Raw genomic sequence first — 27,302 nt, forward strand, 5'->3', positions numbered from 1 at the left:
CCCTAACAGCTCAAATCTCAGATGAATCAGGGTGGTGGTGATGGCGGTGGAGGAGGTGGAGGTTTGTTCAGCAGACAGATTTTGATCATTTGAGGTGGGGGGCGCAGGAGAGTTTTCACAGGCGTCAGATTTGTGGAGGGATGCTGAGGGTGACTTCAAAAGTTTGGGTGTACCTGTGTACCTCTCTCTCACTCAAACACACACCTCCTCCTCGTGCGCGGGGTTGTGTAACAACAGTGTGTGCACGTAGAGCAGGCAGGTCCTCCCCACTGCTGCTGTTGTGAAGCCTTGAAGGAGGAGGAGGCGGTGGTCGAGTCTATCGAGCAGCCCGAAGGTAGAAGTTGCGCTGCAGGGGTGGGACTTCATTTGTGCAGTCGGTCGGAGGTTCATCTGCGGCTCTGGCTGCAGCTTTCTGCAGACCTTAGTGACGGAAACACACGGACCCCTCTGAGTTAAACATCAAACCCTCCTCCTCCTCTTCTTCTTCTCCCTCTTTTCCCTCCTCCGGTTGGCCGTATCTGAACGCTTCCGGATGCGCTGACCCAGCAGCAGCTCCTCCACCATCAGCACCATCATCAGTGTGAACGCCGTGTCCCTCCCTCCACCTCCCCGGGGTAGATAAACCCGACCGGCACCGCTGTCATCGGATGGAGAGAGCCGCCTGAAGAAGGGAGAGCGGTGGAGTTGGTCTACCCCCCACCTCCTCTTCCTCCTTCCTCTCCACTGCGCCAAAAGAAAACTCCCGGTAAGAAATGCGTGCTAACTCCGGCCGGCTGGCTCGGTCGACCACCTGCCAGCAGCTCCGTGCGCTCCCGCTGAGCATAAACATGCAACCCAGACCCGGGACCTTGCTCCCGGGCTTCCGTGTTGGCATGAGGGGATTCATTTAAATTCATTAGAGACGCCTGTGAATACATTCCAGCAGACGGGATGGCAGGATATGCTTCGCTTCTGTGTGTGTGCGTGTGTGTGTGTGTGTGTGTGTGTGCGTGTTTGTGTGTCTCTGCCTGGCTTTTTGATCCAAATATTGATTTGCGTTGCAAGTCGACTGAAGTGCAGGCGCAGGGCACGTGAGACTGGTTAGATGTCTGTGAGGATGCTGTGAAAATATGGAGACGGCTAAAAGTTGCTTTAAGACAGACGTTTGTTGTTAAGGATTTAAAGCAGGGATAAAAACGTTGGCATCATTGGAAAGTTCGGGATACTTTGGAGTTGAGTATTGTTGTAAAACCTAGCTCACTTTCACAGAGGTGGATTAAAGTTATTAACCTAGTAAGTAACCGTTTTACTTAGTAGGCTGACAGTTTGTGTTTAATTTTACTACTCTATAGCAGGGGTGTCAAATATAAGGTTCGGGGTCCAGAATCGCCCGCCCAGGACTCCAATATGGAGTTTATTGTAGTTTTGAATTTTCATATTAGTTTTAAATTTGTATTTCATTTTGACTTTTTAAAAAATTCAGTTTAGTTTCCAAGGTAGATTTTCTTATGTTGGTTTATGTTTTATTTGTTATTAGTCTCAGTGTTTTAGTCCTTTTATTGTTATTGTATGGGGCCGTATGTAAGAGGCAGGACTCACAGTTTTGTAGGCATTCAGAGTCTCAATACAGCACTTCACACATACATCAGTGACTCATTACGTAAGCTAAGGATATTTTTATTTTCTTTTGGTTCATTTTCCAAGTTCACAAAATAGTTTTCAGTTCATTTTTATTTTTTCACATCTAGTTTTTAGTTTAGTTAACTACAATAACCTTTGAACGAAGACATAGAGTTTGGACTTCTAATTGTATTTTCTATGATATTAGCTTTTCCTACTAAGAAAAATCGTCCCCATGGTCACTCATAGTGCACTAAAGTAACTAAGTGTTACATAAACATTTAAATCAAAGAAAATGCTCTTTTTCCACTGTTTCCTATGTATTTTCATTTATTGTTTTTCAGTTTAGAACATTTTGTAATACAACTGTCTGACAAAGAACGCATACAAGACATCTTAGCTTCTATTGTTGGTGAGTGAAATTTTGTAATTTTATTTGTGTTCATTAAATTTTTTCATGAAAGTCATTAGCAGGTACCTGTTTGTGATGCAGCCATACTGTATGGATTGTCCTCATGCTGCCAAGTGTTAGCTGATAACCTTGCACTGCACCATCTCAGGCTAATAGAGTCACTTTTGGCCCAAAAAACAATAACATGGAAACAGCTAAAGCTGAAACCAAGAATTCAAACGAGGACTTTACAAACCAGTGGGTGATGTCGTAGTGGCCATGTCCATCTTCTATATACAGTTTTTTTCTTTAATCTTTCAGGTTTTCCTCCAAATGTTTTTTTTAAAAATTATTATCATGAAAAAACAGATAGTGTAGTTCAAATGAAACATGATGTCACCACTTGGCTAAAGTGCCAGCAGCTTAAACATTACCCATCCTTAGGGAAACACGGAGGTAACAGATACACACTAAAGGCTGGGAAACAATGTCAGGATCTCACAGAGAGGAAAATTATACAAGTTGAGCTTTTAATTTGAATGTTTTCCACCATAACGCTATTAAATGATGTAGATAATTATGCCTTAAAGATAGTAATTTAGTTAATGCTCCTTCCTGCTCGGTGTTTTCTGCAGTGATATTTGTGACTTTAGGGGCCTCGCTTTTACTCTTAAGAGGACTGTTTGTACCGACTCCCTGGGAACCTTTTTGTATCAGTCAAAGGATGTGTAGGAGCAGACTCTCTGTACTTCAGAGGTGTTTTTAGTAAAGACGAAATGAACTTAACATCTAAAGAGGATTTAAAATACTTGTTTTCTTTTTTACTTTTATTTTGACATTTGAAATGAGGGGATTCATCTCGTTAGTCTGGCTTCCTCCATGAGTGTTTTCCTGCACTTTTCTAATCGTGCCAAAAGTCTGTGCGAAGCGACGTGTGTGTCGCCGTCACTGAGTTGAAATACGAGATCCTCAGAATCTGATTCCTCCACCAGCACTCGCAATCATCTCAGCCATTCGTTTAACACCTACTCCTATTTCTCCCTCTCTGTCATGGGCTTTCCCTGTCTCTCTCTCTCTCTAACACGCACACACACACACACTCTCTCTCTCTTTCAGCCTTAACACACTCTCTTCACCTCCCATTGTCCGTGTTGAACTCCTCTGGGAAAAAAGTGTTATTACATTAAGGAAACTGAGAACACTCAGACGAACACCGGCTCTGCGAGGCTACGGAAACACCCGAGGCCCACAGCCATTATCAAAATGGTATTTCTTAACAACAAGGACTGGGTTTCCCTTAATGTATCACATCCAATATTTTCAGACCAGACCGTGTAATGGATTGACTCGTTTTTTATGGTGAATGCCTGTGGTCAGAGCAGTTTTGCTGCCAAATGTAACTAGAGCTCACCTCTCCCAGAGATGCCTCAAAAGGCAGCAAGGCTACAAAGAGAATCATAAAGTGTCCCGAGATGAATCACATTTAGGAGACTTTAGCTCTAAGAGCAGTGAGCAGTGTTGACACAGTATAAAAGTGGCTGCTTAACTTCACTGTTATCTTGAAGCGATACAACATTGATGCTAATAAACAGGAAGTCCAGCATTGGGCTATTCTTTAGGTTTAAAGCTAAAGGTGTTCAAAGTAAGTACCTATTTCTGCCCAAATAATTTTGCACTTGAGTGCAGTTCCTTAAGAGTTAATCAATAAATCTGTGCTCAAAGCCTTTAACCTCTTTGGAGAATTTAAGCTTCCACCTACTTTCACATTACTGAAATGAAGCAAACCTTTATCCGAGACATTAAGGCAGGTCCAGCAGACACTTTCTAAGTGCTTTCCCTGTCCTTATTAGTCAAATTGTGAAGTGGTTAATCTCATAAGTAGTGGGTGTAATTAATTACAGGGACAGAGAGCAAAACATCACACATAAGCACATTAGCTTTTCTGTTTTAATCTGAGGGCAGCAGGTTTGATTACAAAACTGATGAAAAACTGTTGGCATGGAAAAACTCATTTCAGGTTGCAGGAATAAATGCAAACAGTCAGCAAATTCTAACAGGCTATCATTTTAAGGGCCGTGGTTATGTTGTGATGCGTCCATGATTGAGCTGATTCTGTAATAACAGCATGTTCTGTCGTCCTGTGACAGAAGGCAAAATCCTAACAAACGTTACTCCATCATTAACTCAACCAAACAGGAGTAGTGCTTCTGTTTATCCACTCTGTGCTGTATATCGGCCTTTTGGACATTTGACTGCAGGATTTTTCTTCATCGCAAAACACCCACAGCTTTTTCTCTCTCTGGCAAAGAGTGAGAGAAAATATTTAACCTCCAAATTTCTGGGGACAAATCAAATTCCGGTTGTGAGGGTTGTTGAAGCAGCTCTCCGCTGGGTAATCACATTAGATGAAAAGCAAACAGCTCTCTGAATTCTACTTTTGCAAAAAAAAAAATTCTTCTCCCTCCCATCATCATACTTTGGATTAAAATTGATTTGCAGACATCTTGACACTCTCTTGATCAGTCACTGGGACATCATGGCACACAGCATACTCATTTGACAGATTGCCAGTCCATCTCAAGCCCAGCACAGAAGAGACATCCATCCATTCATGCTTGAATTTGTGAATTTAGAATCCCCAAATAACCTAACATGATTAACTTTGGATTGTTGGGGGAAGTCTGAGTACCTGGAGAGAATACATGCAGGCAAACTGTTAGTAGTGTTTGCTTTAGGGTCTGTTAGCGTGAGCCCCAAGTTTGCACATGAAGCACAACAATGATCACTATCACCAGTTACAGTCCAAGACAATGGAGTCTGAGTATGTCTAACTGGATGACGATAGACAGAAAAAAGGGGCGTGTCAAGAAGGGGGGCATGGGGTGACACCAGCCCCATCTAAAATATGATTGACCCCCATTCCTGGTGCCACCTCACAAAAGTCATTGGACTAGAGATACATCAGTTTTTTTAATCCACAAGAGTACTTGTACTAGTACTATGTTGCTTTTTGATTTCACTCTACTATAGAGCAGGGCGATATGGCCAAAAATATTTATCACGATATATATTTGAAAATTTGCGATAACGATATAACTGACGACATAATTGATGCGAGACAAAATACAACTCCACAACATTACTAGCGCAAAAAGACAACCTTTCATTTATTTTCACTTAAACAAGAAGCTGGTTTTTATGTACATTAAAGCTTTATAAAAATGTAACACTGCAAATGCAAATTCCTTGCTGAAAGTTTAACCAAAAGGCATTTCCAGTAGAAATGTGCTGACATATCCTGAGCATAACCATGTATAATATCCACTGAAGTTAAAAAGAGGTGCTTTGCAACATTAAACTGCAGTGTGCAGTACGTATTTTTCGGACCATAAGGTGCACAGGATTATAAGGCACATTAAGCGAAACAAAGCAGTCAGATAAATCAAACTTTATTAAACTCATTCTTCTTGCTTCCTCCACTTTTGTACCATTGATTCATTAATGTTGAATTCTCTGGCAGCTGCTCTGTTCCCATGTTGTTGCAGTATATTAATGACTAACCTCGTATTGTGGATGGATTATCTCAGTTGTTCTCCTGACTGAAGTTTGGTCCGTTTACAGCATCCTGCCATGCGATTGCATTTGTCTCTAACTATCAGAAACCTTAACGTTAACTTTTTTAAGTGGAAAAGTGTTAGTGTTCGTCCTCCAGCTTCACTGTTTATGTTATGCTAACATAGCTGTGTTGCTAGCGATCACGTAGCACATCATTAAATACCAGCTAGCCCAACTTCAGTAACCCTATAAACGTCACTGCTGTTTAGTTTCCTGTCTTCATTTATGTTGGAAGTGATAGCAGAGCTGTACGTTTGAATTTTTTCAGAAATCTCTCAGTCAGAACATGCAATATCATGCATGGGTAACTAGCGAAACTAGCGAGCTAACTTCCGCTAGCTTCCTGCTAACTTCTAACTCCGTTAAATGTAATAAATTTTGTTTTCATGGATGCCTGGAAGTTAAACTTCATAGTTACACCTGGTAAAGCAGCAATGCTGATCGTTTTATTAAAGATGAAAGAATTTAGACAGTTTTTAACTCTCAGTGATGCTGCAGTGTTCGTTTGACCTGAAGGATATGGAGTTTAGGACCCAGATTACTCCCAGATTTAAGAGCATCTTAGTCCGACAATAACGACGGCCGCTTGCATGTTCTGCAAAAAAATGTGCTTTGTCATGTATCTGACGGACAAACACCAAACCAGTTCCACATCACTGAAGTTGCACCATTTTTACAAACCAATTCTGGTTCATTTGTTTCACTCAACAATCGGCCATGTGCGTATGAAAACAAAGCCACTGCGCATGCGCGCTTTACTCATATTCTATGGCGATATTTCATTTTCCTATCGTTGCCTAACATTATACCGGTATTACCGTGAACGGTATAATATGGCCCAGCCCTACTCTACTACATGTATATTCTGAATGCCATTATTGGACTTCATAATTATAAAATATAAAGATTTTGTTAATTTACTTTGGACTCACTAACTGTAGAAAAATAAGAACTTTCCTGTCAATCGTTTATCCATTAGTTAATTATTTTGATGTAGTATAAATGGTAATATGTGCGGGCCCGTCTTTATCAATAGGAAAAACTGTACAAATTATGAAAGTACAGTTAAAAGGTCAAAATCTATGCACTCCTTCACATTTTCTAATAATGTCCAATGGGCCGGATTGGAGTCTTTGCTGGGCTGATTCTGGCCCCCGGGCCTTATGTTTGATGTAATGTTTGATGTACCTCCAATAATATGTATATGATTCTGAAGCATAATTACACATGAGTACATTGAGTTTGGATACTTTTATATATTTGACTATACAACTTGTGACCTATTAAGCTACTTAAGTAGCATTATCATTTTTAAAAAGCTACTTTGGGGGAAAAAAAGTATCCCTCACAAGATCAAGTTTAAATTCCTATGCAACTCCACTTTTCACATAGTAAATCTGCAGTATGATGACCATGACCTCCTGTGCTTTTGTACTGTAAAAGTTTTGAGTTTGGTGTTTTGTTCTTTAAACTCAGTGAGTGATGGAGTTGACTGGCTCCAACACGCAGAGTCTTCTTGCCTCCACTGGCAACGGCCAGTGCTGACTTTTTAAAAAGTGGCGCCGGCTACTTTTACTTTACTGTGCCGTCCAAACCAGAAAGTCAAAGTGCAGCCAGCTTGGAAGCAGACTGATGCGAGGAGGCAGGACAGAAGGAACTGAATGGACAAATATTACTTTGCTGACTCCACACAGGCCGCTGTGTTGGGTTACATCACACTGTTTCACAGAAAGCGGCAGGGAGGAAGTTAATTTGATTATGAGCCACTGGGCAAGATTAAAAGCAGAATTGATTGATCAGTTATTGGGAGAGCCAGGGAGTGAGAGAGTACCGGAGAGTCTGACAGGCCTGCGATCCCCTCCCCCTTCTTCTTTTATCCCTTCCAATGCTCATCTGTTTCCTATTGGTTTCTCCAAACAGACATTCATTCGTTATGTTGAAGCATCATCTCTTCTGTTATCTCATTGTTTTACCCGGTTATCTTACTTCACTGTTTATCTATACTCTCGCCTCTTCTTTTTTTGTATTCCTCTGTGTGTGTGTTCCTGTGTGGGAGAGGGAGACCATAAATCCATGTTCTTATTGATCACGCCTGTTTTAATATGCGTCTAAGAGAAGCCATCATTTCCTTTCTTCCTTGTTGTTTGCAGCAGCAGCAGCAGCTGTGCCGTAGTTATATCCAGTGTGTAGAATCTTCCTCTCTGTGAGCAGGTGTGTTACTTCTTTGTGTCTGAGCTGAATTTGTGGGTCAGATACAGATATAGAAGAGGCTGCTTGGTTTGTATGCAGCAGCTACAGTGTGTGTTTCTGGCTCTAGGTCAGACCGCACAGAAACCAAAATAACAAAGTGAGGTTTTCATGCTTTTAAAGTGTGGGCACTCATATGGAAATTATTCATAACTGAGTATTTTTCTTATTGTAGGTAAGCTTCATGATATCGGTTCATGTATGTTTTACAGTTTCTAGGATGTGCTATAATTTTTTTTCTGTTTTGAGGACCGTAATTTTGTGTTTTTCAAGCCCCCAAAAATGTAAATTACAAACTACATAGTGATTTTGTCACAGTGGGACACACAGGTGTATTTATGGAACGGATCCAAAAGAAGAGATGGGTGAGCATGAACCTGGGCAGCAGCAGACCCTGACGAGACTTAACATGAAGGCAACAGACGACCCGATAAAGAAGAGTAAGAGACAGAGGACTTAAATACACAGGAGGGTAATGAAGGAAGTGGAAACACCTGGAGAGACACAGCTGACACAAATGAACATGACACCACAAAGGGAAGTAAAACAAAACACACTGAACATGGAAACACTAGACTCTTCAAAATAAAGCAGGAAACATGGAGAGACGCAGACATGACAACACAAGCTTGACAATTAAAACATTGAATGGGGAGAGACTAACGCACAGGCAGAACTGAAAGTAAAACACTGAGGACAAGACAGATGACATAGAGGACAGGAAAGGACTTGACTCAGGAGACGTGGGAAACAAAACTAGAATAAAACTCAACCAAATCCTAACACAAGAACCTAAAATACTTCCAATATAACATAAGAAATCAAAATTTTTTATTATTATTTTTATTTTATTATTATAAACACTATGTTACTACAATGGTCGTAGCATATCTATATATCTTTGTTTCCTAGCTCTTCCTAGATGCATTTATTAACTTGGATAAAACTTACTATACAAAGTACTTAGGGTACCAAGATTATTAACATCTATATCACTTTTGGGAATAAGTTTTATAACACTAAAATCCTTCAAATTATATATATTATGTGTAGTAGCTGATCTGAAGACGAATGGCGACATTACGTCTAAGTTACATGCATGTGTACATTGTTGACATTACGTCTAAATTATTTGTACGTTTATGTTGTTAACATAGCGTCTACGCTAGATGTACATGTGTGATGTTGATGTTTTGTGTACATTGTTTTTTGTGAATATGTTTTAGTTTAGTCTTTAGTCTCACTTCAGGGGTCACTGGAAGGTCACTGGAAGGCATTGTCATGCATATCTTTAAAATAAGTGTTTTCATTACTGAAGCTAACAAGTGCCAATGACCTGTAGGCCTAGTTTTTATTAAATATAATTCAATTCAGTTTTATTTATATAGCACCAAAGCACAACAAGAGTTGCCCTAAGGCACTTTATACTGTAAAGTAACTATCATACAATAATGCAAAGAAAACAGAGAAAACCCCAATAATCATACGAACCACTATGAGAAAGCACTTTGGTGACAGTGAGAAGGAAAAACTCCATTTTAACAAGAAGAAATGGATAGATACCATATTTCTAAGACTTTTAGGAGAGAGTACAATAACCTAATTTTTAAGTGAATTTAGAAGCAGAATATTAGAGGTCATCCAGGTCTTTATGTCTTTAGACATTCCTTCAGTTTAACTAATTGGTGTGTGTTACCTTCATGAACAAATAAAGTTGGGTGTCATCTGCATAGGAGTGAAAATATATCTGTGGAACTCCATAATTAACTTTAGTTTGCAAAGAGGACTCTATTTATTTAAACAAACTGCTATGATAGAGAGCTATGATACAAACCACTGCACTGAAACCTGACTGAAAATCTCCAAATTACTACTGCCAGCTGGAAGGCCTGTGGTATGTGACTGAGATAGGTTGATCAAATTTAAGATTGAAGCATTAATTAATGGTATGATTTCTTTGAACAGTCTTGTAGGAGTGGGGTCTAAGAGACATGTTAATGATTTGGATGATGTAATTACTTAAGTTAACTCAGAAAGATCAATCAAGAAAAAGAATTCACCGACACGGTGCAGAGCAGCTGCCTGAATACTACTCCCCTAGAGGTCGATTATCTTGTCAATAATTTTACATCTCCACTGTGTACGACTCTGGAAACAGTAGCTCCACTGGAAAAGAAAGCCTCAAATCAGAGGAGGTTGACTCTCTGGTATAACTCTCAAATGTGCACCGTAAAGCAGATAACTCGCAAGCTAGGGAGGAAATGGCATCTCACCAATTTAGAAGGTCATCATTTAGCCTGGTTTGCTGCTTTATAAAAAAAAAGCCTTTCATCACTGATTGAGGAAAATAAGAGTAACCCTATGTTTTTCTTAAGCACTGTAACCAGGCTGACAAAAAGCTGTTATACTGCTGTGAGTCTCAATCACATACAGCCTGAGCAATAATATGTGGGTGACAAGACCATGTGCACAAATTCTCTTGTCACAAATGATAAGGGTCCGATCAGGACTGCAGTCTTAGTGCCTGGAGGAAAATCAAATCTTCACTCTTTCCCAACAAATCCAAACACTGTGAGATATGAAGCTTAATAATATGTTGTTATAGTGACAAGCATGCATTATGCTTAACTCCAAACTTCTGCTTGTTTTAATTCTTCTCATTACAACCTCATTACTGTTTCAGTAAATTATATTTCGCAATTTTTCACTGTTCCATCGCATTAGTCTCGTGCCACTTAACAATTATTTTTTTGCAAGCTGACATTATGACAAGATACTCATTCCATGCCTTTTGTAGTAATTAAAGTCCTCTCAGCAGAGCAGAGCAGCTGTGCTCTGTGTGCAGTGAAGAAAGAGAATATGGCTTTTGGCTGTTTGAGGAAAGTTATGAGATTGCAAAATCTCTGCAGCAGTGGTGAAATAAATCTTAACAAGTGGGAGAATCGAGATTATGTGGGCATGAAGATGACACATCGGCGGGAAAGCTGTAATGCACACTTTCACCTTTCCCTTCACAGCCGTGTGCTAATAAGCTGTCAGCTCAAATCGAAAAGAGGAAACAGCAGCACATCTGATAACGAGAAGAAGACATCGGGGTTCAGGCTGCAATTTTAAAATATGCTGCCATCTCTTCTTCTGTTTTTCTCTTTCTAGCTACTCAGCTTTATCGCATAGATTCCTTCCTCATTAGATCGCCTTCCTGGAACAGAGACAAGGAAACCGGGAATGAGTGGTTTTAAAAGCAACAAATGTCGCAAGCCAGAATATATTCTCTTCTGTTGAGGACGATGCATGTGAATTCCACCTTTGAGCTGAAGACTGCTTCTGTGGTAGACATGTATCAATGAATGCGCATGGGCACAGATTATTTCTTTCATGCTTTTTAGGACATGGCGTCAAACCTACCTTCCAGCAAGATATAGTATCAGACATATAGTTGCACAGTGTGCTGTAGCTCCTCTGTGGTCCCCCATGATCTATTGCTACTCATGACTCAGTCCTGTCTGTGCACATCTGAGGAAGCACAATTCAAAGACTTGAACTGCCAGTTGCAGGAACATTTGGTGATCAGTGCAATACTATTTGTGTTGTACTTATTGCAGAAACACATTGGCTCAGTTAAAAACTTTTTTTTCCTTTTAGCTTCCATCCATCCTCCCGTTCATCCACACATCAATTTTTGCAGGGAAGCAGCCCAAGCAAGATGTCCCTCTCCCCAGCTATCTCCTCCAGCTTAATCTCTCCAGCATATCCTGGGTCTACCACGGGGATTCCTCCCAGTGGGACATGCTTCAAACACCTCACCCAGGTGACCGCCGCTGCCTCCTTTTGATGTGGAGGAGTAGCAACTCCACTCTGAGGCCCTCTCAGATGACTGAACTCCTCATCCTATCTCTAAGAGAGAGGCCAGCCAGCCTTTGGAGAAAACTCATTTTCACCCTTGTATCTGCAGTGTCATTCTTTCGGTCACTACCAAGAGCTTATCACCATAATGGGGTGAAGTGGCCTCAGTTAGAAAAGCGTGGAGTGCCTACTCCAGGGTCAGGGAGAAGCTGCTTCCCCGAGTGGAGAAGTTTAAGTATCTTACGGTGTTGTTCATGAATGAGGGCAGAGATGAGCGGGATATTGACAGACGGATTGGGGTCCTGGATGCAGTGATGCGGATACTGTTTGTTGTGGTGAAGAGAGACCTCAGCGTAAAACTCTGGGGGACTTTGGTTTGGAAAGTTTTTCTCTAGTTTCTGCCACTGTGCTCTCTTGCTGTGAGTCATTTCACATTCACATCGCTCACTAGCTGTCCCCAGTTTGGGTACTTATATAATAAGGATATTACTTACCTTAGGGTAAGGAGGAAAGACTACTAAGTGTATAAAGGTTAGAAACAACCTTGAGCCATTGTGTTGGATGATAATTGGACTTTATCCTGTGAACGTACGCCACAGAAATGCAGTGAGCATGTTTTGTAGTCTATTTCTGTTCCCAGGAAGCTGGACATCATTATTCTGCCGCCTTAAACCCACTGAGGCGTCGGAACACCAACGCTGCCTTATTGTTATTTACTAAATCCGTCTGAGACCTTGTCTTGCTCTCGCTCTTATTCCCTTCCACACTCTCTGACCCTTCTTCCTCTTTTATGCTGCTTCTGGACCTCTTCTACACTCACACGTTACCTTAAGCAGAGCTGAGCTGATCTGAATCATGCTGGGCCCTGATAGGGAGGTGGTGCTTGGAGCTTCCTTCTCAGCCAGAGATTCCGTGTGCTTTGCTAATGGCACATCAGCAGCTGTCAGTGGACCCTGCACTGCGTCAGCCAGCATGACTGTGGTCTGCAAAGCGCTCAGCAGAACTGACACACACACACACACACACACACACACACACACACACACACACACACACACACACACACACACACACATCCTGCAGCCCCACCCCCTCCAGGCCTTTTTTCTATATCATTAGTGTAATGCTCCCATTTCCCCAGTGCTGCTCAGATATGGGGGAGATTCCAACAAACTCGGAAGGAGGAGGGGGGAGGAATGAGTCACGTACCAGTGACAATGTTGGGTTTTTTTTTTCAGTTTGCAGAGGAAGAGAGGGGTGCAAGAAAATGTTGTTTTGTCCTTTGACAACAACGCCTGCTGCCATTTAGAGAAAAAAGAAAACCATTTAAATGTAATATCTTTTTATTGTTAAGTGGACAAAGGATTTTTCCTCCTATCTGGCAGCTCTGGGCAGGAGGAAAATTGGAAGATCTTAGAGAAGATTCATGGACATAGTGAAAGAGGACATGCAGAGGGTTGGCATGACAGAAAATAATGGATAAATGGTGCAGCAGAAAGCAGAACAAGAAGAGTTAAAGAAACTTCCCTGTGTGCACATACAATTATAGTGCACTAACATTCAGAAGTCTGAGCCCTGAGGTTTTTGCCATTCATTTGAAAAGAACGTGTGTCTATTTTTTTATTTTTTGAAATTCCCACGTTTCACACAACAACAAAAGTCACAGATTTATGTCTCATAGTTCAAGCATGTTTTTTTCTGAGTACTGCAAATAATATATATATATGAACATTGTTATACAAAGGTTTTCCTGTGTTGTGAGAGGAGTGTCAAGTGCTGTAATTTCAGGGAGCATTTAAACCTGATAACAGGCTTCTCTCCTTGAGGCTAGCGGCTTAAAGCTAACCACTAATAGCACGAGCTGTCCCATACTCCAACCAAACTGTAACCAAGTCACTTCATTTCCCTTCAGCTCCTCAGAAAATAATCCCCTTTCATCTTTTTTTTTGTTTGTTTTGTTATTGTGTTGGATCCGGAAGGCACTCGTGAAGGGATGTTTTCCTGCTGATGACCAGATGAGAAAACACTGTAGAATTTTTGCAATATATCATTGGTCATGAACACCAAACCTAGTTATGCACCAGTGTTACCAAGCATGCATCCTGTTTATGCATTTTGAAATGGCAGCAGATGTCAAGAGTTATTAAGGATAAATAGTGTAGTTTGTCTTGTGGCACAAATCAGGTTTATGTAAACACATTTGCTTGTCGGTTATTGCCAGCACGGTTTAAAGGTCATTTAAGTTACAGTTTGCAAAATCATATTAGATGTAAAAAAGAAAAAGAAAAAAAAGGAACTTATTGTTTGGTTGGGTTCTTGCAGGCTGGCTGCAGCACCATGTCCTCGGCTCAGAGTGGAGATATATCAGGCTACCATCTGAGTGGTGAGTAATTGTTTCTATACTTACTTTGTTTGAATACCTTTGTGTGGATTAGTGTTTGACAACCGCACTGTTATATTTGCACAGACCTCATCTCACATGGAGGCAGTGCTGTTAGAAAGCAGTTTACATTGTTCTGTAACTGGCTTATCACAAGTAGAGATAAAGCTGGCAAAGTCCTCAAGAAGTTTCAATTCAATTTTTAGGAGTCCAGCTCTGTGCAGGCTTCCAGTGCCTTTATAGATGCTGTAGCATTTAATTCAAACTGGCATTTTAACTTGTTTGTCAGATTTTTGTCAGATTTGGTTCCCAACCATCTGATTTACATAAAACTTTATGTGCTCCGACTGACTCCCAAAGCCACCACTTGGCATTAAATGACAAGACCTGTAACAGTGGTGACTGTGCTCAGTCACTGGGAGCTGTTCGAGATTCCTACTCAACCTGGTGTTCTCCCAGTCTGTTTGCCATGATCAAACTATGACTTTATGTAACTACAGATGAAACAGAAGTTTATAAGGAATTCTTTAAGCATTTGTTTTTTGTATCTGTTTTAGTGGTGCGTAACCCGCCGGGCTGGGAGGTTGGGCTCTACCTGGTGGGCTTTTTCGTACTGCTGGGCCTGGCTGGGCTTAATATCTGGAAGCTGTGGAAATCTGGAACTTTTCCAACGCCGTCTCCTTTCCCCAATTTTGATTATCGATATCTGCAAGAAAAATATGGAACCTCCTTCTCGGAAGTCAGACAAAAGGTACCCGTACAATATCAAAAACTAGAAAAAATACCTGCAGATTCACGCCGAAGCAGAGGCAACTTTGGTGTCAATTACAAGTAAGAATCTGATTTTTTGAGATTAGTTATATAACTGAGCATAAAAAAAAAAGCTGAATGTCAGTTTCTATTACAGGTACATTCTGCAGTGATTATTAAAAATAAATTATTTCACTTGACAAAACTAAGAATAATACACTAATAATATTAGATTTATCAATAGTAACACACACATATTTCTATGTTACAACTTTTTGCAGTTGTTTCTTAGCATTATAGTGTAAATCTGTGGAAATGAATGCAATTTGAATTAATTTGTCCAGTCTCAGTCTACTTTTTAATCTAACTTTACCTTATTTTTTATTTTCTTTGTTTTTCATCACTTTTTTAAAATCAGGACCACTACTATGTATCTAATTGCTAGAACAAGGTTTATTAGATAGCTAGCTAGCTATATAGCTATCTCACTAGCTAACTATCAAATAAACTTTGTTCTTCTGTAGCAGCTGATGTCAACAAAGGTTATGTCCAATACTCATTAGTTTTTTTCTTTAACACAGTTTTGTGGAAAAACTAATTTATTCATAATGCATATGTAACAACTAGCATACAAACAAAAGTGCATTAAAGTTGCTAAACAGCGAGCTATTCCTCTGAAGAGTTGGTAGAGACCAGTAACAGAGCTAAAAGACCATAACAGGTGAATTATTACAAGTATAGCCGCTCCCTGAATCCATTCTTTGCTGACAAGTTCATGTTGTCAACCTAAAAGTTGCCATCAGATGTTTCCATGTCCTGTTTCTCAAGTGAAAAAAATCCTTGAGGTGTTAAAATGTTGTTTTGTCATTTTTTTTAATCCTCTACTCAAAGAGAGTGGCAGCCAATAACCACCGGCGAACCTCCACCACATCCAGCCGTAAGCCTAGTCTGGCCCTTGGCGACACCCCAGATGGCTTCAGGGACCTGGGCCATTTGGAGCTAATGAGTAGAGAGTTGGACCCATCAGGCATAGCTCAGCTCAACCGATCCATCTCTACCGACTCACTCAGCTCAATCTCCTCTATTGCCAACAACTTTGGTAATGACTTCACTGTTGGCCAGCTGGAGGTGACCCTGGAATTTGAACCATCCAAGCACCCGGGCCAGGGGATGGGATTGCTCCACATCACCCTGCACCAGGGCAAAGACCTGCTGGAGAAGGAGGAAGGCGACTTCCCTGGCTGCTTCATCAGAGTCTCACTGGGGCCAGAGGAGATTAATGTGGGAGTGACAAGGGTAAGGAAACCTCTGCCTTCTGGTATTTTCATACTATGGGAGACCTCATGGAATCTGTGTGATAAAAAGATACATTTTAGAATTTCTTATGTTTAAATAAATGAATACAAAATGTAGGTTTCATTTCAAGGTAATTTGCTTTGCAAAAGGTTTGAGGGAAAATATGACAGACCTCAAGATGCTGTGTTTAATTCATCTAGAATGTAAAATGTCAAAAAGGACAATAAAGGTCTTCACAGTACTTGTTTTATATAATAAATAATAATGGCTTTCAATGGAGTTTCACTTGTAGAAGGTACTAATGGTTATTTTTGTTTTTTAGTACCTCATAATTATAATTAAAGTGGGACTCTGTTTTTTAAGGGGAATGGCTTTCCCTGTTATGTTTTTTTTTTTAAAATGTTTTCTAAATACTTACTTTTTTGCATTTGCTAATTAGCATTAAACAGAAAGTAGTAGGCCAAAAGCAGGCAGAATACAAACTGGCAAAAAGACTCCAAAGCTCAAAGCAAAAATCTGTCAAGTTGTTCAGGGTGGAGCAGGAGTACTGAAGAACTAATGAGCAGAGTGGGAACAGGGATGTGGAACATCAAGTGATGCAGCAGGTGGGGAGGCAGGACAGATGTGAGGACCTTGTGTGACGACAGAGTTACAGCAGAGGAGGCAGATGACCCACAGATGAATGATATAAATAAAACCATGACTCACTGGTGAGATATTTTGCACGGTGGCAAAGTTGATGAAGAACCAGCTGCCATGGCTAAAAATGACCATTACAAGTAATATAATGTTTCACAGATATAAAAAAGGACAATAACAGCCAAACCTTAAATTTGAGATAAAAACATTATTTATTAACAAGTTAATCAAAGCGTGAAAGCAAGCATCATACATAGCTGTGTTAATGTAATGTAGCGAACACATGTATCATGACAGCTGCGGTGTTCCTCGTTAGCTTGCAATAAAGTGTAAAAATGTGATGGGGGGCCTTTTTTTATTCATGCTTTTGACTGCTAAAAGAGCGAGTTTGTGATGCTGGAGGACTGAAACTAAACGAAACTAACGGATGGCTAATTAGCACTTAGTGCTGAGATGACTGAACTTAAGATAAAATTTGCTTCTGATAAATTCGTGGAGGAATAACGTGGCATCGAAAGCCTTCCTGCTCAGTGAGGGCAGTTTGGGCTCCCTTGAAATGTGTTTAAGATCTCAGACCTGGCTGAATTTTAGTCAGAGACAGTGATACGTCCCTCAGGAGGAGATGCTCGATCCTGCAGCTCGACAAGCCAGTTCTTTCCTGTCCGTCAGAAGAGCCCATTTCATTTGCTTGAGTGGACAATCCCCCGAGAGCTGCAGGAAGGTTATTTCACATCTTTTACTGGATCAAGGATGCCTTTAATGTCTCCAATGGGCAAGCCTTTCTTACAACGAGCAGTAACCCCAAAAATTATAAAAGTACATTAATTATCTCACTCGGAAGAATAGTGCTTTAAAGACACTGTAATTTGATGAGCAAGACAATGCAATGGCACATTCTGCAGTGTTTTCTTTTTTCTCAATTAACTTTTCATTTTGTCATTTAATGGAGTACATAATGACTTCTATTGGAGTGTAACACTTACCAGCCAGTTTAGATACAGTTGAACATCTATTGTTTAATCAGTCAATTAGTGCATTTAGACAAGACAAGATGACCCGCTGAAGTTCAAACTGAGCATCAGAATGGGGAAGAAAGGTGATTCAAGTGACTCTAAACGTGGCATGCTTGTGAACCAGAAGCGCTGGTCTGTGTATTTTAGAAACTGCTGATCTACTGACATTTCCCAGCAAAACCATCTGTACGCTTTACAGATGTTCTGAAAAAGAGAAAATATCCTGTGAGCAGCTGTTGTCTGGGTGAAAATGCCTCGTTGATGTCAGAGGTCAGACGAGAATGGCCAGACTGCTTTGAGCTGATAGAAAGCCAACAGTGATGCAAATAATCAGTCGCTACACCCAAGTTATGCAGAAGAGCATCTGAATGGACAACACGCTGAACCTTTGGCTACAGAAGCAGAAGACCAGACCAGGTGCAAATCCTGCCAGCTAAGAACATAAAACTGAGGTTACAGTTTGCACATTCACAGCCAAATTAGACAACAGAGGGTTAGCAAAACGTCGCCTCGATTGCTGCTGCAAGTCAGAAGTCAGCATAAACAAGAGGAAAGCATGAACCCGTCCTGTCTTGTATCAGTGTTTCAGGCTGTTGTTGGTGGTTTGATGATATGGGGGATATTTTTTTGGTATACTTTGGGCTTCTTAGTACCAACTGAGCATCATCTAAACACCACAGTCACAGTTCACCCATCATATGATAGCTGCTTTCATAAAGATAATGTGCCGTGTTACAAAGAATCATCTCAAATTGGTTTGTAGAACATGACAGTGAGCCTGCTGTAGTTAAATAGCCTCCACAGTCACTACATCTTAATCCAAAACAGTCTGAGTAAATCAAATTAAATCATTTCAGCTGCTCACTTGCTTCATTAAGAGCATTAACAAAACATTTACTTGTACTGCATTCCATTATAGCTTTTGTGGTGCATTTGCTTCCTGATAATCTACTTCATTTTTAGCTTTCCTTTAAATTCACCACTAGAACAATTTCATCACGCTCTTAGTAAGAAGCAACTGTTCTGACAAGAGAAGAAACAAGGCCTCGCTCCCGCCATCTGCTACACCTGGCGCTCGCCTTCTGCTCTTGGCACTAACGCTGCCAGAATATTCACACATTTCTTCCACGCTGTGAGTCATCGCTCCATTGTGGGGCTGTGGTTTTGTGCAGGCTTACACGGGATGCCGCGGGGACTCGTCGGTGCCCCAGTTTTAGTTGCCGTGCCGTTCGGAGGGGTTTGATCTGACGGTGATCATAACAGGAGCAGCCGCCGATGCAGCAGCTTTAGTGTCTCCCTCTTTAATGTCAAGGGAAGACCAAAGGAAATGCTGACATCAGCTTTACTCGCTCCGATGGCCACGCAGGCCTCCCTCCACCCACCCCTTGCATCTATGCTTCCTTTTGCTCTTTTTTTTCTTCTCCAGCGCCTCTCTGTGCTGTTACTGCTTTTGTTTTGCGTTCTGTCAAAACCCCCAAGCCCCCACCCACCCAAATACCCCGTTTTCTCCCTCTTTTCCTCTCATTTATTTGCTGTCAGTTCTGCTTGCCTGTCGTGTTGCATGTAACAACGTGCACACACACCTCTCTTTCTTTCTCTCTTTTTATTGGGGGCTTACATCTCCATTGTAAAAGTGATAAAGCTAATACTGCAAGCAGGTAGTCTCACACGGTGGTGGAAGGCTGCTCAAGATGCTTTGTATGTTGTATGTTGCTACTTTTTTCTCTGGATCCCGCAGGTGCTGAGCAGTTATGATGCTATTCAGTTGGTTGATATGAAGCACAATCCAAGGTCAAGCCGCACAAGCTGATTTGTAGACCATTTGCTCTGCTCTAAATTCACATGTCCTCAACGCCGCAGTGCGTTGTCGTTTTGCTGTTCATCACTGGAAACCCCAGGTGACCTCGCGATCTCGGTTATGATGTGTTTGTGAGAAAGCTGCAGTGTTTTTATTTCAGACACATTTAGCAAAAATATTCATGCTGGATCTCATACTTCGAGAACAAACACTGGTGTGTGTGTGAGTTGGGGGGGGGGGGGGGGGTGGCTATTATTAAATCTGCTATGTTACTAGTTGCCTGGTAACTTCTGACCGCATCGGTTTCCACACATCCCCTCAAGACCTGATGACTTGAAATTACCATTACAACTGTAGCTCTGGCAGCCTCTGTCTTTGATCTTAAGTAGTCATGGTGTGGTTTGCTTGTCAGAGGCTGTTTTCCACATTAAAATGTGTTCTGGATGACAAGAAAAGGAAATGAATAGTGGTTTTGTAGCATTTTTTTCTGGTATATCAACAAAAAAAGAGACCTTGTGCTCTTATCACGTAAGCTTCTTTAATAGCAACACTACAGGTGGCTGTAGCTCAGGTGGTAGAGCATGTCATCTACCAATTCCAAGGTTGGGAGTTTGATTCCTGCCTGCTCCAGTTTGCATGTCATCAGATCCTTGGGCAAGATGCTGAACTTCAAGTTGCTCCCTGATGTGTCTATCCAAGCGTGAATATTAGATAGAAAGCACTTAGTGTAGAAAAAGCTGCTTGTTTGAATGAGGCATAAAGTTGTAGAAAGCACATTGAGTGCTCAAGTAGATTACAAAAGTGGTATTTAAGACTAGTCAAACATATTACACATTCCTCTGAGAAGTATGGTGCAGTTGCACATTCTGTTTGGTTTATTTTCCATTGTTGTTGCATCATTGTGTGTTTTGAGTTTGGAATATACAATCCTGCAAATTGTCCACCACCTCCTACAGGTCCAGACAAATGCATTCACCGTGATCTTCGATGAGCGCTTCTCCATCCCCATGGATTCTTCCAGCCTGGAGGAGTACAGCCTTCGCTTTGCCGCTTTTGGTATCGATGCTGATGAGAGAAATATCAGCGCAGGCGTAGCAGAGCTCAAGCTGTCAGACTTGGACCTGACCATCAGACCATTCAACGCCTGGCTCTATCTTCAGGATGTCAATAAGGTGTGTTGATACAGAGAGAGAGACAGAAAAATAATGCTGGAACTGGAACATCTAAGTTCTGTCCTTGCAACGTTTCAGGAAGCACAGCGGTGTCTGACACCATCTGCTGGACATTTAACAAAACTACATGTCAGATCCAAACAGAATCAAAGTCAGGTCAGTGAGGGTGCTTCCTAAATGGACGAAGCGTACAGATTTTTTTTAATTCTATTGTGAAAACTATGTGACAATATCAATATAAAACTAATAGATACAATTTACCATGATAGGTTTAGTGGCGACAGTTTAACAGGATGGGAGAATCATTGTTACCTCATCACTGGATCAAATCTTGTCTAAAACTAAATCTAACAGCATTATTTTTTTTATTTAGAAATCAACATGTGTAATATTTTTCAATAACATATATAAACAAATGTGATGTAAAGCACATATATTATATCTTTTATTCTCAGCAAAACTGTGTCCTCAGTGAGCTGATCAGAGAAGCCTCATGCTGTGGAAAAAACGATGAACAGTATCCACAGAGCCTGGAGTGAGGCGCTGCAATAATCACATATATTAAAGATATTTAATTATGAATAATTAATATTCAGTTGAGTACACTTCATTTCTGTTTTATTTATAAAACTATTCATAACAGCAGTTATTAACAGCAGTCACCTCCAGTAGCTTCGCATTGCAAGATAAAGACCTTACAATATTTGATAGAAAATCCCAACTATGCGATGATCTGCTATGAGCAAGCACTTGGCGACTGTGGGAAAGGCAAACTCCCCTTTAAAGGAAGAACCAGGTTCAGGGAGGGGCAGCCAATCTACTACCAGTATTAGGGCAGTGAGGGGAAAGACAGGAGATAAAAATGAGAGCTTAGAGAGACAAGGACAAAACGAACTATTGGAGGGAGAAGTCAACGACATGTGGCAGCGATATATGCACACAAGGGGAGTAAAAAGAGGGATGAGGAGGAGTGCTTAGTGCATCATGGGCAGCCTGAGCTTGTAGCAACACCACAAAATCATTTATCAAAAAGGAAGGTTTGGAACCTAAGCTTAGAGTAGAGAGGGTGTCTCTCTCCCAAAGTCAAAGTGGGAGTGGATTTCACGGGAGACGAGTTGAAGCCTCTGCCTCCTATTCTACGTTTGGAAACTCTAGGAACCACAAGTAAGCCTGCAATCTGACAGTGAAGGGATAATATGACACTTTAGGGTCATTAAGACGGGATCCGGTTGATTATTTAATGCTTTTTATTTGAGAAGAAAGATTTTAAATTCAATTCAGACAACAGAGAGAAGTCAGCATGAGAGAAATATGATCTCTCTTTCTAGTCAGCACTATCTCGGGGTGTTTTGGATCAAACGAAAGGTATTCAGGAAACCTTTACAACAATCCGATTACACAGAAATTACAATAGTTCAGCTTAGAAGGAATAAACGGATGACTGTTAACCGTGATTTACTCATTTTGACAAAATGATGAATTGAAAATTAAATGTTTCAAAACTCTATACATTATGCACTAACACTATGCAATGAATATATAATTTTAGTAATTTAGACTTTCATTTTCATATATTCTTAATTGAACTAGAAACGAATTTAAAGACTGTGTGTAGCTCCTTAAAATTAAATAAAATCCACAGTAGTAGGAGTTCTGATTCGCCATACTCCAGTCAACACGTTACAGTCATTCTGTCGGCGCATCACCTTGACTAGAAATGTATGATGTTGTATTTAATGGCTGCCATGCTCTGGTTTGACCCCACAGGCAGTGGATGCAGTCGGGGAGATCTTGTTGTCTCTCAGCTATTTGCCAACAGCAGAGCGTCTCACTGTGGTTGTGGCTAAGTGCAAGAACCTGGTGTGGACCAATGGCAAGAACACCGCAGGTCAGGGATGCTTTTTGTCTGCAGGGTTGTGTTTCCTTTCCATCATTAGAAGTTAACCTGAAGTGTGTGCATGAGCGTTTTGTTTTCTTTTTCGTGTCAGCTGTGCAGTGCATGTGTATTAATGCCATTAAATCTGTGCCGTTCTCAACATGCTAACATCTTGCGAACAAACAAAATGCTTATTGATTTAATAACAGCAGCCTGTCTATTTTTATTCAGTAAAAGGACTAGATGTTATACTCCCTGTTAATGCATTGCTTTAAATGAAGAAAATCTTGAGGGATGGCTGTTATGAGGAAAGGCAGCCCAGAAACTTTATGGAATTTCTTTAAATAGTGTGTCAACTGATAATGGTCACACTGCCTGAGACAGCGAACCACACTGAAACACCGCCTCCAGAGCTAATTCTGTATACAGAGCTGTGAGTCTACCTGATTTGTCTCCAATGAGGAATTTAGTGGATGTTCTACAAACTATTCACTCTACCTTCACTCCTTCTCCTTCATCAGATCCATTTGTCAAAGTCTATCTGCTGCAAGATGGCAGGAAAATCAGTAAGAAGAAGACTTCCACCAAGAGGGATGACACAAACCCCATTTTCAATGAAGCCATGATCTTCTCTGTGCCGTCAATCGTTCTGCAGGTATGTTTCAGACCATGATTTATTATTTTCCAGAATAAGAAAATGTTAATAGGAAACATTATTAATTAGTAGGAGGGAAAATTAAAAAAAACCCACAAGTTTTGCAGGACTTAGGCTTCTTTTTGTCGTTACACTATTATCTATCTCAATCTGTGTTTTATAATCCTGTATGTGCCCTCTTGTAAAAGCGATAAGGGCTTTCAAGTAAATGTGCAATAAATTATAAGTATACAAATAAAATAAAGCAAAAGTTAATATGTATATGCAAAGATGGTAGCAAGTCTAGAAAGGCCATTTTTATTAGCTGACTAACACACTCACAAGGGAAATATTAGCATGCTAACTTGAGGCCAGTGGCTACGATGTTGACTTGTCTTGATGCATTCTCAATCATTCACGTTAGTAAATCCCAAAAGCTAATTCTGTTCATCAGGAAATAGTGTTTTCAGAGGGAGAAACGTTTCATCAGTCATCCAAGTGACTTCTTCAGTCTCAGCTGACTGCAGGTTTCCCCAACCTTACAATGATTCTAGATGAGAATACTCTTAAAAAGGTGTTTAAATTCACTGAGAAGGCTCATTCATACAGTATGAGAAGTCTAAGACCAGGCAACAAAGGAAGTTTGACTTACTTGTTGTGCATGGGAAGCCACAGCAAAATACGGAGAGTGTCCTCAGCGCCCAGAAGAGAAAAGGATGCCACACCGGGCATGTGGACAAGTGGATTAAAAATCTGCCTGACAGACAACTCACCCAAGCAGAGAAAAACATCCTTTCAAAAGGGTTGACGCAGAGACAAATCCAGCTAGTGGAACTGATCGCAGCCACAGCCGCAGACATAGCAGCAGACATAGCAGCAGGGCAACTACAGACGAAAGTTTCGGCCGGTCTCAGCAATGCAAATACCCCAGCATCCAACATCAGCGTGGAGGAGAGGAAGGCACTAGCATCACTTGTGTTCAAGTCACTGAAACATTAGAGGTAGTTCATAAGAGATTACAGGATGACCCCAACCTCAGCAACAGGACCACTCTCAGCACCCACCAAGTGTGTTTGCTTTTGGAACAGTGTCTTAATTCCACCTATTCAGGTATGTGGATGACACCTGGGTGAAAATGTAATCTCAGGATGTACCACAATTCACAGATCACATTTCCTTGGTGGACCAACACATCAAATTCACCAGGGAGCAAATGAAAAGTGGCAGGTTAGCCTTCTTAGACTGTGAGATTTCTATCGCTAATGGTGGGCATTTAAAAGTTGATGTGTACCATAAACCTACCCATACAGATCAGTATTTAAGGTTTGACTAGGGCCAGGGAAGCAGAAGAACATCACATCAAAAAACCCCTGAGTAAATATAGTTATCCCAGCTGACCATTTATTGAAGCGTCTGATTGGCAGTGATCCTAAGCAGACTCCAACACCTGAAGACTCCTTAAATTAAAGGAAAGCTTGCCTAAGAGTGTTCAGAATGTTTTGAAGAATAAAGGTTGTCATACCAAATATTGTTGTTTGTATATGTTTTAATTAGTGCTGTCATAACGCCATAACGCGTTGACGCCGTGCAGCCCTACGCACGGGGCAATCGGCGCTAACTCGCTAACGGGGATTTGCAGCGTTATTGCGGTTATGCCGTTAACGTCATTTTAACGAGATTAACGCTGACACCACTAGTTTTAATAAATCTTTGCATCCATTTCCAATTTTACTAGCAAACAATAAAACCATGAAGGGTGGCTTTAGACTTTTGCACATTACTGTATGCTGGTGTGGTTCTTTAAATCTTTCAGTCGTTGGTTCTCAAGTGCTGGAATAACCAACAAACTGAAAGATACATTGTTCAATGGTCTACATATATGATGGTGATATAATTGAAATCCTGTAGTGGAAACTATGCCTTTAAAATGCATGGATCATTCAACCCCCACAAAAATAATCTGTTAGAAAAAGTGCAAAAGCGTATTGAGATATGGTCAAATTGTTGTTGTGACACATGTATTTAACTAATTCCATAAAGATTTAGATGAAGAAAAAAACCCATCTGAATCCTGCTTAGAGAGAAGGTTATGTAACCACGTTTGTGCTCTGCAGGAGCTCTCTCTGAGGGTGACGGTGGCAGAGGCCACAGACGATGGCCGGGGTGAGAACCTTGGTCATGTGATCATCGGCCCTGAGGCCAGCGGGATGGGAATCACTCACTGGAACCAGATGCTGGCAACTCTGAGGAAGCCCGTGTCCATGTGGCACCCTCTGCGCAGGATCTAGTCACCTCAGAACATACCTGACCCGATTCGAGTACAACACTCACTTCTTCAAATTCCTTTGAACTCTCCCTTTGTTTGTTGCCATTTTTACATTGCATAAGTTATATGTCTCTGTAACAGAGACATTATCACCCTGGGTTGTGTATATAATAAATGAGTTTAGTCACCTCTCACTTTCATTATTTTGTCTTCATTCTCTCACCTCGAAAGGGAATTGGTCTGAAATCCGACTCTCCTCCAGTGAGAGGACTCGAGTATGTGGATGTATATATTGCTGCCTTAAAAGTCGTGATCAAATGTTTTATTTTCAAATTTGAAAAGGAGCCCGGCCTTGGCAGATGCACTCCCTCCCTCTGCATGGTGCGTGCGCTGGTAGAAGCCGATTGTAAATGTTTGGAGAATGAGCTACTGGATGAGAGGTGAACTTGTTTCTCTTTCAGGAAAAGCACCCATTTGTCTTTTCCCATCAGTCACTGATTGTACCTTCTTAATTGAATCGGTTCTAGAATTGAGATGGGTTAGCGCTCTTGGATTTGATTATCTTATATTTGTTAATAGTGTGGTTGATTAACATTAGCGGTTTTGGTATGTTCAGTATTAATCATGCTTAAATCCAGGTACTCTTATCCAGGTGAAATAACTGTAATTTGTAGCAGTGGTTACAGGGTGGTAAAATCAGAGGTAATCAGCATATAAATATCATGCTATGTTGTTCTACTTTTACCACGATTAACGCAATACTAATTGTATAAGCATATTAGGATGTGTAAATACTGCAGTATAACATTGTTTTCATTTAAACTTTTTCTCTTCTGGGTGTAAAAGACATGTTTTTCATATTATGACTACTAATAAAATGCTGAACACCATTTGTACAACTCTATATTAAACACCCATGTCATTGGTGATTGATGAATTATTGTTATTAAAACACCTCTGGGAATTTAACCTTTGATGTGGAGTGTACTAACCCCCTGAAATGGGTTTAAAGTTTCTTTTACATTAGAGGAAACATCTTGATATCCTGCGTGGTTTTCACTGGCCACTTGTTACATTCATTATAGCTGTTGTTGTTAAAACTGCCCAGAAACATCCCTGGCCAAAAGCAGGTGGTGGTGGTGGGCGGGGCTGGGTGTTAAGTGGAAGTAATGCCAAAACATTCAAATGAAGACAGTGTGACAAGAACCTCGTGAAGGTCAGGATGTCAAGATGGCTTTTGATCAGTCTCAGACATTCTCTACAACATTGTGCAACAGTGCTTCTGAATGTGAATTATCATGTGACGCAGCCGCTAACAATCTTTTGGATTTCTTTCTTTTTTCAGACATGTTTTAGGTCAAATTATGATTTATAACCTCACTTTGAACACACCTGTGGTCATGTAATGGGCAAAAGTTTCCTACTGTGCCAAATAATGAAGCAATATTTTCATTTACAGTCAACATTGGCATTCAGTTTGATGAAGTTGTAACTAACATTCAGCCATGCATGAAGTTATTTAGCATTTGATGTGAATGTGCCTCATTAATAAAATGTATTGTGTGAATGCCGTTTGAAATAAAAAGTGATTCAACAGTTACTCATGAGCCACTTTATCGTCATGACTTTAAATTGCAAATTTTTGTGAGAAACCTCTATAATGCATCTGTAGAAGTTGCATCTTAATATGCTCATCTTGGGTTTAGAATTGTATTAGTATCCTGTTCTTCATCAGGAGATTGAGATGCCATTGCTGTTTTTGTGTTTTTCTGAGTACTTCCGA

The 27,302-nt window shown here is 40.7% G+C and overlaps 1 protein-coding gene across 2 annotated transcripts; it reads left to right on the forward strand.

Annotated features, from left to right (window-relative positions):
• The first annotated feature begins 296 nt into the window (after positions 1-296).
• syt12 (synaptotagmin XII) lies at positions 297-27,115 on the forward strand. Of its 2 annotated transcripts, none has more exons than XM_080874943.1 (8): positions 297-745; positions 14,018-14,078; positions 14,633-14,826; positions 15,717-16,121; positions 20,528-20,743; positions 22,511-22,631; positions 23,141-23,274; positions 25,368-27,115. In XM_080874943.1, the coding sequence occupies exons 2-8, from the start codon at positions 14,033-14,035 to the stop codon at positions 25,539-25,541; spliced, it is 1,290 nt and encodes a 429-aa protein (XP_080731069.1). In that variant the 5' UTR covers positions 297-745; positions 14,018-14,032; the 3' UTR covers positions 25,542-27,115. The 2 variants fall into 2 exon arrangements, with proteins under 2 accessions (XP_080731069.1, XP_080731068.1); XM_080874942.1 differs by lacking the exon at positions 297-745 and adding an exon at positions 11,540-11,660.
• Positions 27,116-27,302: the final 187 nt, after the last annotated feature.

This window comes from Rhamphochromis sp. 'chilingali' (assembly GCF_963969265.1).
Source record: "Rhamphochromis sp. 'chilingali' genome assembly, chromosome: 2".
Taxonomy (NCBI): domain Eukaryota; kingdom Metazoa; phylum Chordata; class Actinopteri; order Cichliformes; family Cichlidae; genus Rhamphochromis; species Rhamphochromis sp. 'chilingali'.

Bases quoted from the DNA above. Each gene is read 5' to 3' on its own strand.
- syt12 (XM_080874942.1), top strand. From the start codon at position 11,556: ATGTCCCTCTCCCCAGCTATCTCCTCCAGCTTAATCTCTCCAGCATAT. The intron at 16,122-20,527 runs GTAAGGAAACCT...CACCTCCTACAG, and splicing joins TTAATGTGGGAGTGACAAGG to GTCCAGACAAATGCATTCAC. The intron at 23,275-25,367 runs GTATGTTTCAGA...TGTGCTCTGCAG, and splicing joins TGCCGTCAATCGTTCTGCAG to GAGCTCTCTCTGAGGGTGAC.